Consider the following 12,670-nt stretch of genomic DNA (forward strand, 5'->3'; position numbering starts at 1 on the left):
GGGCTGTCCCATTGTGCCCCAGCCCGGGGCACAATGGGACAGGTGACACTCTTTGGCCAAATGTCTCCACAGACCAAAAATGCCGTATAATCAATTTTTTGTTCAAATAAAAGTTATAGATAAATAAACAAAGAACATTTTGAGCTTTCGGGAGACATTCTAGCTCCAACGGTCTCGGATCTAGGCCAAAAACAAAAAAAGCGTCCCATTGTACCCCACCCTCCCTTACCTCGCCCTTGAAAGAAAAGGTCAGTATGCAGTCATCATTATACTTCTATTCTAAATTTAGTAATAAAGAGACTTTTTTTTGTACAAGTCAGCTTTCAGTCACCAAATTTAAAAGTGGGTCACCCCTCGAGTCAGTCACTGCTGGCAACAAAGGGCGGATAGCGTGACAAATCAGTGCCGGTGAGGCCTGGGTACGACCAACGGTGGCCCATGCATACTTGATGGTGCGGTGGCTTTGAGGACGCCGCCGCTGGCTGTCGCACAACGACAATCTGGTGCACGCGGTCGCAGGGTGAGTATCAACCAACGCCACCGCCAAAGGCACCGAAAGAGGCACTCCGCCCTAAACTGAGTAATTTAGATCGTTGCTCTTTAACTGTTGTTCCCCGATGACCCAGATTGCACTGGCGAAAGTAGTCTACTGATCTTTGAAATGCGCACAAATAATGTCATGTGGAATAAGGTAGGTGTACGCCAGACCGTGTCTTGTCGTAACAGGCTTCGCGATGCTGCGCCAGTTCCGACAATCCACGCCTGGCGTATACACCTACCTTCGCCTGCGGCGCTCGCCTGCCGCCTTCGGCAGGCTGCTTTCCTACACTGAACGTAGAAATGGTCGTGATCCCCACATAATATAGAATTTGGTGATCAAAATCTTCAACAATGGGACTTAACTTTAGGTCGACGGTCAGAATGGGTTCTATTTTCGTCATCAGCACCCTCCAAAACATAGGAAACGATATGAATCTTTACAAAAAAAATTGGAAGTACCAAACAAGGTGTCTTATTTTCTGCCGTTTTTAAGCGGTCTTGCTACCGCTTCTAGTTCTGCATCCGATCCCACTCATCCCATCCCATCCACCCATCCATCCATTCGGCGCGCTCGGGCTCGGAGGGGACTGCATGGTCGTGTTGGTCGTCGTCGTCTGTCGTCGTCCTGCGCCGCCGCGCCGCCTCGCCGCGCCAGTCCCCACTCCTCACAGCCACCCCCACCCTTCTTGCCCCCTCTCTGCCCGGCCTCCCCGGCCGGTCCACGGCAAGACCGCTTTGCTAAGCTGGGACATTCCACGTGAATCCAACGACAGTTTGGAATCGAGGTCCTCGGATTTCGACCTAAGTGGTATCAATCGATTCGGTATCGGCCCCTGACTCACCATGTAAATTTTTTTGAAAAAATTTTGAACGGTTTAGTTTTTGCACCAGTTTTATGGTTTTATAAGTTTAAAAATAGTAAAAACAAAAATTTTTTTTTTAAATTTTTTGTAGGTGTTCTTGAGGGTTTAGGAATGTGGGAAAAGCATTAAAAGTTGTTTGAGAACCATCTGGGAGGTTTTAAGGGTAGTGAAAATGGTGAATTTTGGTGAAAATTTGACAAATTTCACCGTTCTGAAAATACGTCATCATGGATTTTGGCCAAACTTTTTTTTTCTTTTCCTCTACTATTGGTGCATACTCCCTTAAGAGGGTTTGGATGGCCCGCCACAATTTTCTCTTCTGGAGCCTATAACATGTCTAATTGCGGCATATTTTTCCCTTTAATTGACTGTTTTTTTGTCGTTTCTCTCGTACGCTTACTTGGTCGACCATGCAGATCACTCAAAGTAAGGATATCAGGGCCCAACACAACTCCTGATAGCTAGCTCTTCTATATGCAGACTTTTAGGGACCCATGCAACCATTATTATAGTTACTTTACACAAATTTATTTTATTTTGAGGACATTTTCACTCAGATCTCGACTAACCTGAGACATGGAGTTTCGAAGTGGACTTTATGTAGTACAGCACATGTTTCAACTTGATTACTCTTTCCATTAAGAATTTCTGAATCTTGCCATCCTTAAATAGTGAGTTGTCACTAAACTTTTGTCCACTTCAAAACTCCATGTCTCAGGTTAGTCGAGATCTATGAGTGAAAATGTGCTCAAAATAAAATAAATTTGTTTAAAGTATCTATGATAATGATTGCATGAGTCCCTAAAAGTCTGCAATTAGAAGAGCTAGCTATCAGGAGTTGTGTTGGGCCCTGATATCCTTACTTTGAGTGATCTGCATGGTCGACCAAGTAAGCGCATGAGAGAGACGACAAAAAAACAGTCAATTAAAGGGAAAAATATGCCGCAATTAGACATGTTATAGGCTCCAGAAGAGAAAATTGTGGCGGGCCATCCAAACCCTCTTAAGGGAGTATGCACCAATAGTAGAGGAAAAGAAAAAAAAAGTTTGGCCAAAATCCATGATGACGTATTTTCAGAACGGTGAAATTTGTCAAATTTTCACCAAAATTCACCATTTTCACTACCCTTAAAACCTCCCAGATGGTTCTCAAACAACTTTTAATGCTTTTCCCACATTCCTAAACCCTCAAGAACACCTACAAAAAATTTAAAAAAAATTTTTTTTGTTTTTACTATTTTTAAACTTATAAAACCATAAAACTGGTGCAAAAACTAAACCGTTCAAAATTTTTTCAAAAAAATTTACATGGTGAGTCAGGGGCCGATACCGAATCGATTGATACCACTTAGGTCGAAATCCGAGGACCTCGATTCCAAACCGTCGTTGGATTCACGTGGAATGTCCCAGCTTGCCTTGGCGGAACTTTTTAAGCGGTCTTGCTACCGCTTCTAGCTCTGCATCCGATCCCACTCATCCCATCCCATCCATCCATCCCATCCATCCATCCATCCATTCAGCGCGCTCGGAGGGGACTGCATGGTCGTGTTGGTTCCGTCGTCCGTCGTCCGTCGTCGTCCTGCGCCGCCACGCCGCGCCAGTCCCCACTCCTCACAGCCACCCCCTCCCTTCCTTGCCCCCTCTCTGCCCGGCCTCGCCTGCCGGGCCACGGCAAGACCGCTTTGCTAAGCTTGCCTTGGCGGAACTTTTTTTTAAGTGTTTTTTGGTTAATATGACCGAAAGGAATGATATAGAAAGCTGAATTTTGGTGTGTGGCGAGCCAAGAATCTACCTAAGGATCTTGCAAAATCTCAGCCAGATCGGCCGAGCCGTTCAGGAGGAGTAAGTAGTGCGCACGCACACTCAGACAGACAGGTAAAACTTTTCAACCCCACTGGAGCAACGGGCTTCGCTATCGCTCAGCCCAAAATGTCACACTCTTAAAACCTTACGAAGTATTATGAGCGTACATATAACAAACTAAAATACTTTGTTATACGAAGAAATAGTTCGTAAATTACGAAGTATGTACTTTGTAAGCTTATGTATGCTCAAAATACTTTGTTATACAAACTACTTTTGTTTGTAAGGCCCAAAATAGTTTGTAAGGTTTTCTCAGTGCATACGTAAAAGATCAACTCTCGACAAGAAGGAAATAAAGTTAGGAATTATTGCCCTTTAGTCCATGCCATGTGCGTCCTGCAACAAGATGATATTTGATTTCAACAGTACTGAGCTTTGATCTGTTTCTTCATATGATACATTACAAACTAAAACTATAGTACACATACCAGAATCATCCCACTCCTTCGCCATGTTGATCCAGAATGCTTCACCCGCGTCTTTTCAGTGACATGCAAAGCTACGTATGTGAAAATGTTCTTGTCCTCTTCCCTGGTGTAATGTGCAAACCTTCTTGTTCTGTTGCCAGTGAGGGAATGAGTGACAATAAATTAAGAAGTGAATTGAACAAATCATATGAACGATTCTCACGTTTCGGGGTAGTTTTGGCGTCTCTGATTTGCCGAAAGTGAGAAATATCCAATTAAGTTTTTCTGATTATTAGGGTCCTGGATGATACTAGAGTTATGGCAATGGTATTTATAGTAAAGACCTTGTACTACCTTCCTAAAAACATGAGGCATAAGGTATTCCCATACGTTTTAGTGGGTGTTTTGATCACGGAAATTACGTTATCACGGAGGTTACAAAGTGTGAAAATCGGCTTTAACGGCTGACTCGGGCTTGCTGTGGCTTAAAAGTCGTTCCAGGGTCAAATGATACTCTAAGCCCGACATTTAAGTGGAAAATTTTTTCACCTAGTGCTGCTGCAACATTGGGTAAAGGGTGCCACGGAAGTTACAGGTAATTGTTGATACACGCCATTTTATAATACTCTAGCCCGCTTTGAGACCGTGTACAGCATCTTAGATTTCCGTGACCCATGCAATTATATCCCAGGGACTCCACTTTGATGGCTTGTGTCATGGAAAGTTAAGAGTTTGGCTTGGGGAGAAGTCCAGAGCTGCCTTTTCGAAATTTGTGTAGTGAAATTGAATATACGGTGGACATTTTTCGTTGCAGCATAAGTACCTTTGAAAGAAGTCTGGCGTATTGGTCTTCGGTTGAAATTAGCTCGAGACATGCTAAGCTTCGAATCCCCATCGACAGTTGGCAGCATTTTCGAACCACACGGCCACACTGGCGGAAAGTTCGAGTATGTTCTCTTTGGACAATCACGGAAGTTACATTTAGGGTATCCCAAACGCTGCGTAGACCAATCCAACGAACGTGAACTTTTTCGAAATGTGTGCGTTTAGTGAGCAATGGCCCTCCCTAACATCAGAAACAAACCCCATGTCTATATCTGCGCTCGTTTGGGCACAGTTGTCTGAAGAACGCTCTAAATGTCTTACGAAGAAATTTCCCATATTACGAAGGAAATGGCGCAAGCATAATACGAAGGTGGTTTTTCTTCGTATTACGAAGGTTTTTCTTTGTATCTTACAGTGAAAAAGCTAAAAAGATTCGTATTACGAAGGAATATTGCTTCGTATTATGCTTGCGCCAAATTCACCGCAACATACGAATAACATGGGTCAAATTTCATTGTAAGACATTTAGAGTGAAACGAAACTACCCCGAAACGTGAGAATCGCTCATATATTTGTGGCACATAAATGAATTTTCCATTATTTTCAGTGATTGATGCGACAGTGCTATCAGTTCATCTTCGCAAGGCGATTGGAGACATGAACTGGTGGAATGTCCTGTTCATTTCCGCCTCAGTGCGAGCGTCAGACGTTGCATATCTAGCAATGGACTTCTTTGCGGTAAGGGGTGTCGACGCTGTTGTCCTGGCCGTAAGTGATGCTGCCGGTGAGTCAGGGAGGGTGATCAACTTTAAGAACGTCGGGTGCGGTCAAAATCGACAAAAAATAGAAAAGCTAAGCGATACACATCGGCAACTTTAGCCCGTCCCAAGGCTGTAAAATTTAGGGGAATGGTTTTCCTTGAGTTCCGTGTAACTTGCTGCCGAATACATACGGGGAACAAGCGAAAGGTACTGAATAGATGCAAGGTAGGTGTACGCCAGACAGTGACTTACCGTAACAGTCTTCGCGATGCTGCGCCAGTTCCGGCAATCCACGCCTGGCGTTTACACCTACTCTGGTCTGTTGCGATGGCGCTGGCCAGCTTTCGGGAGGCTCTTTTGCTTACGCATCGGCACTCAAAGAGACGGGGTCGCAAGTCTAAACAGCATTTGGTTTATGCATTGAGGCTGGGAGGCACCGACCCCAGGCCCCCTTATGAGAGTGATGCTCGCTGATCAAACTGAATGACATCTAAATTATGTTTAATCACGGCCTATTGTGATTCGGTTTTCTTCGGCACTACACAGCGAGAAATCGTAGGCCTCAACTCTTGTAATGCTGACCTTCACCTCAAAATGGTTCCAGAGAGTCAAAACAGACACCAGGACAACATTTTAATACACGGGAGCAATATGGGTGTCAAATAGTCAAATTTTGACGATCCACTAAGATTTCTTTTAGCGTTTTTCACAGTTACACTCAAACAGTTACAGTTACACTCACGACAGTTAGGGACCCTGCTAAATCTCAATCAGGTCGGCCCAGGCGTTCGGGAGTAGTGCTCACACACAGGCAGCCACAGTCAAATTTGACTGTTTGACTTAAATGTTTCAACCCCAGCCGAGTAACGGGCTTCGCTGTCGATCAGCCAAAAATTGTAGGTGTTTCCGTTGTCTGCTCATATTCTCACACGTCAACACTTTTTTGTCGTTTGTTTATCTTAGAAAAGCTTAGTGTCTTCCGTATCCTAGCGGGAGACGGCCGCTTCCAGGTTTCCATCCCGGAAAACTCTGCCAGTGCACACACCTTGCTCAATGTCAGGCACCAGACGAACATTGGCGTGTTGCTGAAGGGCGGCCAACACAGGCAGCGTTGGCTACAAAAGGCAAGTATTGTTATTAATTGCAGCTGTATTCCTTTCAAGGGGATAAAAACTAACACACACGCTTCGGTTTTCGAGCTGGGCAGCATGCAGGAACAACACACAATATTTTATGTTCAATTCTGTACGAAACATATAAGTTTTCGTGTGCACACTAAATGCACACTTTTCGTTGTATTCTTCCAATGTTCGAATTGAGGGACTTGACTGACTTCTGTAGACATGTTTATTCGGCGAGACCAGCACAGACATTAACCGTACAAAATGGGGCAGGTAAACAGCTGGACAAGACAGTGGTAGTGGGGGTAAAACAGCTGATGGTGACGTGCGTACAGAAGGGTGACAAATGACGGGTGATGGATGAGGATAATGTGTGATGGCGGTTAATACAATAAGGGAGTATGGGGCGATTTGTAACAGGGGCGATTCGTAACACACGCGTTTATTAATTTAAGTGGAGGGAGCAGAGGAAAATCTGGGTATGGCCCCTCTTTCGCTTCAAGTACAGGGTCCTTCTACAATCAAAGCGGATGTGATCGGTGCTCAGGTATAGTTTTGGAGGGCGTCTGAAATTTAGGGTACACCGAAAACAGGTAAATCTTTTATTTTGAATTCTAGGAAGTTTCTGTCTGAGGCTCCCCAGGTATGAATCACCATCGAAGTACTGTTGGGGCCTTGAAGCGTGACCCCTTTACAATGTAACCACGTGGCATAAGGTGCTTTTACTTTGTCCAGTGATAGTTAGGGACGTATTTCTTGCGTAGCCGGCAATTGGGGTGATTCGTAACAGACCCGTATAAAAACAAGAATTTAAGTAATTTTTGCAATTAAATGCTTGAATTATTTCTCGAATCATCTGCTGTTTTATTCCAATACATTTACACAGCTCCAAATGCATTTTAAAGCGAGTTATTCTATGCTTTCCTCCAAAATTGAAAAAAGTGAGGTTAGGGTTGACATAGCCGGTCAGTTTATGCTGAGGCGGTCAAGGGCAGCTTGTAATGTAGATTTTAAGGCGTCTGTAGGACATCCGAAGAACAACTGCTGGAGGAGATAACATTCCCGACGATGTTTCATTTAATGTGTAGGCTGTTATGAAAAGCCCCATGGCTGTTACAAATCACCCCATGCTGGGGCGATTCGTAACAGCATGCAAGGGTTTGGAAAGCGTCTTAGATTTCAAAGATTACGGACTCCAGATTGATCCAACGGAGCTGCACAGTCTAGATGAAGGGCCAGACTGCTCAACTGGCACAAGTTTGACACCGATATGCAGAATGTTCTTAATTTTGTATAGAGAATTCCAAAATCTGTTACAAATCGCCCCATACTCCCTTACTTTCCGTACAAATTTGTACAAAAACATTTAGTGTGAAGCACACAAACTTACAAGCGTACATCGAGTGTTCATACAGGCATACTTGAACTACAAGCACACAATCTGCACAGAATGTGCACTTACAATTCTGTACAGGATGTAGCAAGACATAATTCAGTCTCTGGTCTCCAGCTTCCCCGGCTTCCTTTGGGTGCTCCCTCAATTTTGAAATAAAATAATCCTGCAAAATGGAAAATATACAGTGAGTGGTAAATATTGTGTGAGCTTATTAAAAGTCAGAAAACATCCAGTGGGCCAGGAACTCCTTGAAATTTTTACAACTGATGTGGGCAGACGTGATGGGCCAGAAAATGAGCTCAAAAGTGGGCCTGCACTAGCCAAGCTTCGCTCTTCAAAACGCCTCTCCACATGGAGAGGCACCCGTTCGAACTATGGAGACATGGTCAGCAAGTCATCAGCTGCCTTAAAAGAATCCAGCTTAATATAAGAGAGGAAAGAGTAATAATTAATTAGAAAAACAAACATTATTAGTAGTACAGGGAACAGGGAATGCATTGGACAAACCTCAACAATTGCAGCGTGCTCTATCTGGATACGCTATTTGGATTCTGTTATTCATTTCAAATTGAAAGACCGGCTGAAATTGAGAAACAAGTTTTGTAAAGACAATATCGCATTGTTAGTAGGAATGTACCCACCTCAAAGGAGACCCGATACTTAAATAAATCAAGTGAGATCATCCTGTGGACGAAAGGAAGCAGTTTCACAAGTGAAAGTGCATGCAACAAAAAATCTGAATGGTTCTAGCTTACTCTCATGGTCAGTCATTCCCACAAGCACCTGACCCCCTACGCACGGAATCACCCCGCCCTTATTCCAAAAATACCCCTACATGCAGTGCTAGCTCCGCCCATGGCTGAAATCCTCCTTCCGCCCTTGTGAACCTTGCCCTTTTCTGACGTTTTGGAAGTTATTTTTGCTACTTATAAATGAAGAAATTAAAATAGGAAGCTGAATTTTGATGTGTGGCGAGCGAGGGGTTACCCACCCCGGGAATCGTGTGTACACATGGCCGGGAATCTGGTCGGAATCTCGGCGGAATCAGGTGGAATCAGGCGGAATCACGGGAATCGTGGGAATTGCAAGGGAATCGCGGGAATCGGCGGAATCGTTTAGGAATCGCTCGGGAATCTTGGGAATCAGTTGGGAATCTTGGGAATCATTTCGGAATCATGGGAATCAGGTGAAAATTGTGTGTAAATTATGGAACATTCCCTTAGATCATGCGAACCATCGGATACTCTGCTTAGCGCCTCCGAAGTGTTCCGTAGACCGCCGAGGCAGCCGAGGCCTTCCCCTTCTTTACTTCGGTTGTGACAGGGTTACGAACAGGACGCAAATTTCCACAGAGGGCCAATGATGAACCAGACTTCTTTTACAGCTTTGGAAACTTCCTTTCCAGCTCGTAGAAGGTGAGATCCGCAAACCTGAAAAACGTTCTGATTTTGCTTCTCATTCTCTAGAAAAGTGCTATCCTCATAGTTTGTTTTGATGTTGTGTCGTCTGCTGAGGGCCTCGTGAAGCCTAGAGCCCTGGTAGCACTTCGAACAAGTCCTATTAACCTCCTCAGCTCTCAATAATAGTTGATTGAAGATCCCTGCAATGTCGCATGTAGACAGTTTAGAAGTTTCGAGGCTCATTGCGGAAGTTTAGGAACCGACGCCGGAAGCGGAAACGCACGGCGGACATTTTGGTCGTCACCGGACGCTTTGTTTTGATGTTGTGTCGTCTGCTTGGGGCAGCGGTTCCCAACCTTTTTCGGTTCGCGACCCCAAATTTGTAGCCAAAAATTTCCGCGACCCCCAGGAAAAATTTCGCGACCCCACGCGACCCCTCCTTTAGCATGCCTTTGATACAAAGTGCGATAATCCGGCTTAGTTTGGAAGCAGTATTGTCTCAAAGTTGATCAAAACTGTCACAAATGTCTGTGAAAAATCGTGTTTTGGGCCGACTTTAAGCATCTGCTGCGTCTGATCCGAGGCGGTATTTCGTCCTCCCTCAACGGGCAATTCTGTGGCATTACAACAAAGTGACGTAAGTGCACTTACGACAAAAACGAGTTAGTCGCACGGTTGGAACCCTCTCATTGATGCGGACCTATTCCAATATGCACAATTACATTTTTCTCGTTTGGTCTAGGAGATAATGACAAGTAAAATCTGACGTAAGTCAATTTCATTCAGAAGTCAATTTGCCAAAATGTCGTAAGTGCACTTACGACATATTTTTGGAAATCATGTCGTAAAAAATGTGTCGTAAGTAAACCTGCGTCACAGATTTTTTCACAGCTGGGCAGGGACCTCGAGTACGATTATGTCATACAGCTAATGACTTGCACTGTCTAAACTTTAATATATAGGAGGGGTCACAACGGAGTAAAATGTAAACTTTCAAAGTGACGTAAGTGCACTTACGTCACTTTGTTGGATTAAAAATCCCAAATCATGTGACGTAAGTCTAGCGAAGTGGAAAACCAATCATTATTTTAACTGTCTCTTAACATAAAAGTATTTTTTAAGTGCCACAAGAAATTCTCCTATCATCGGTTAAAGTTTTAACCTGTTGCTTGATTTTGAAAAGTGTTTTTTACGTCTCCTGAAATACTAATGTTTTTGACTTACGTCACTTTGTTGTATTGCCACAGAATTGGTCTTTGGACCTTCCTTATGCGTGCCTTTGTTACGGAAAGCGATTATCTGCCTTAGTTTGGGAGCAGTACTGCCGCAAAGTTGATCAAAACGGTCACAAATGTCTGTAAAAAATCGTGTTTTGGGCCGACTTTAAGCATCTGCTGCGTCTGATCCGAGGCGGTATTTCGTCCTCCCTCAACGGGCAATTGGTCTTTGGACCTTTCTTTTGCATGCCTTTTTTACGGAAAGCGATTATCTGCCTTAGTTTTGGAGCAGTATTGCCGCAAAGTTGATCAAAATGGTCACAAATGTCTGAAAAATCGTGTTTTGATCAACTTTGCGGCAATACTGCTCCCAAACTAAGGCAGATAATCGCTTTCCGTAACAAAGGCATGCAAAAGAAAGGTCCAAAGACCAAATGCCCGTTGAGGGAGGACAAAATACCGCCTCGGATCAGACGCAGTAGATGCTTAAAGTCGGCCCAAAACACGATTTTTCACAGACATTTGTGACCGTTTTGATCAACTTTGCGGCAGTATTGCTCCCAAACTAAGGCAGATAATCGCTTTCCGTAACAAAGGCACGCAAAAGGAAGGTCCAAAGACCAATTGCCCGTTGAGGGAGGACGAAATACCGCCTCATTCCCCTTTAGGGCCTTTAGGACTCTAGCTCGCTGTCATGCGCATCACAGATTTTCATACCTGTCGACCCATACGGACCCGCGAGCCCGCGAACCATTTAAATTTCTACCGGAATCGCGAGAAAATCTTGTCGGAATCACGTGGGAATCATTGAAATCACGTGGGAATCATGGAATCAGATGGGAATCTCTGAAATTACAGGAATCATTCTGGAATCTTCAGGAATCTTCAGGAATCTGGGAATCATTTTGGAATCTTGGGAATCTTGAAATTGGGAATCGTGTGTACGCGAAAATCGGGAGTGGGTAACCCCTCGGTGGCGAGCCACGGACAAACCTAATAACCCTGCAAAATCTCAGCCGAATTGGCCGAGCCGTTCAGTAGTGCGGGCGGACACACAGACACACACACACAGACAGAAAAAGCTTTTCAACCGCACTCGAGTAACGAGCATCTCAATCGCTCAGCCAACGAGGTTACTCATACGGTTTTGTCTATCCACGTCAGGCGGACGGAAGGTGGTTTAACGACAGCTTCCATTGGCTCAGCATCGAGGACGATGAAAAGTCGTCAGTTGACGAGTGGCCTTTGCGCTTCGACAGCGAGGTTTTCAGAGCTCGACGAACTACTTCTGGAAATGGGTCCACGTGAGTAGAGTAACGAGACATTCTGTAAAACCGTATCACAGAATCAATGCTAAGGTCACACTCATTAACCCGTTTCGCAACATTTATTTTCCGTTACCTCTGTCACATCCGTGTGAGGGGTCATCAGAGTAATTTTTCCTCGATTTACAGGTGGGTTTTGGACGAGATGCTTCGCTCCAATGCAGAACCAGTGGCGTCGTGGCCCTTCGCCGCCTGGACAGAGCTTGACGGCCTCGTGTCTACCGACATCATTCATTTTGGTGGTGATCCTCTGGAAGACCACCGATCTCAACTGAGGCGAGCCAAGCACTACTGGCACCCAGTGGTTCGCACCGCTGTCTTCGTAAGATACTATTTTTTGGTCTGGCCTTTAGAGCATTTGTTTTGACTGTTTGTTGAGCAGAGATCGTTTTGCAACATTTACATGATCATTTTCAGAGTTTTTTTTTTAAAAACCTCTTCATTTCGAATCGAATACTGAGCACATAGCTACTTACTTGAGGAGAGGTATTAGATGTCGAATCTGCAATATGACCAGATTGCAATTGCACTGCGCGTTTTGAGAAGTTTCGCACCCTCCACACTAAATCACTATGTTGGTTTTTCTGCGCGTCAATGCACGAAATTAAACATGCACTTCGTAACGCACGAATTTGTGCGCGACAATGCACGATTTCGTGCGCAAGTATGCAGTAAATCGTGCATTTTTGCGCACAAATTCGTGCGTTACGAAGTGCATGTTTAATTTCGTGCATTGGCGCGCAGAAAAACCCACATAGTAATTTAGTGTGAGTTACACGCAAAGCATTCTGTCAAAAAATGTATAAATAGTCACCTAAGTAGGTTATTGGAAGTTGCAGAGGTATCCACATCAGATGCCATGTCACTGTCGAGCAGTTTAGTGACCGATTCTAATTTTCCTCTAACGTCATTTGTTGGCAGAGAATAGTGCTCTTGTTTGTGTCATCAGCCA

The 12,670-nt window shown here is 44.3% G+C and overlaps 1 protein-coding gene across 1 annotated transcript in view; it reads left to right on the forward strand.

Moving 5' to 3' along the window:
- The first annotated feature begins 495 nt into the window (after positions 1–495).
- LOC117644073 overlaps positions 496–12,670 on the forward strand; it is a 45,353-nt gene continuing 33,178 nt past the window's right edge. Inside the window, exons 1-7 of the mRNA XM_034383258.1 lie at positions 496–520; positions 5,106–5,282; positions 6,223–6,408; positions 8,010–8,161; positions 9,243–9,314; positions 11,558–11,697; positions 11,848–12,040. Of these exons, the coding sequence (XP_034239149.1) occupies positions 5,156–5,282; positions 6,223–6,408; positions 8,010–8,161; positions 9,243–9,314; positions 11,558–11,697; positions 11,848–12,040 (870 nt within the window). The 5' untranslated portion in view covers positions 496–520; positions 5,106–5,155. The remainder of the gene's footprint in view (positions 521–5,105; positions 5,283–6,222; positions 6,409–8,009; positions 8,162–9,242; positions 9,315–11,557; positions 11,698–11,847; positions 12,041–12,670) is intronic.

Source organism: Thrips palmi, unplaced genomic scaffold (genome assembly GCF_012932325.1).
Source record: "Thrips palmi isolate BJ-2018 unplaced genomic scaffold, TpBJ-2018v1 HiC_scaffold_17, whole genome shotgun sequence".
In the NCBI taxonomy this organism is placed as follows: Eukaryota; Metazoa; Arthropoda; class Insecta; order Thysanoptera; family Thripidae; genus Thrips; species Thrips palmi.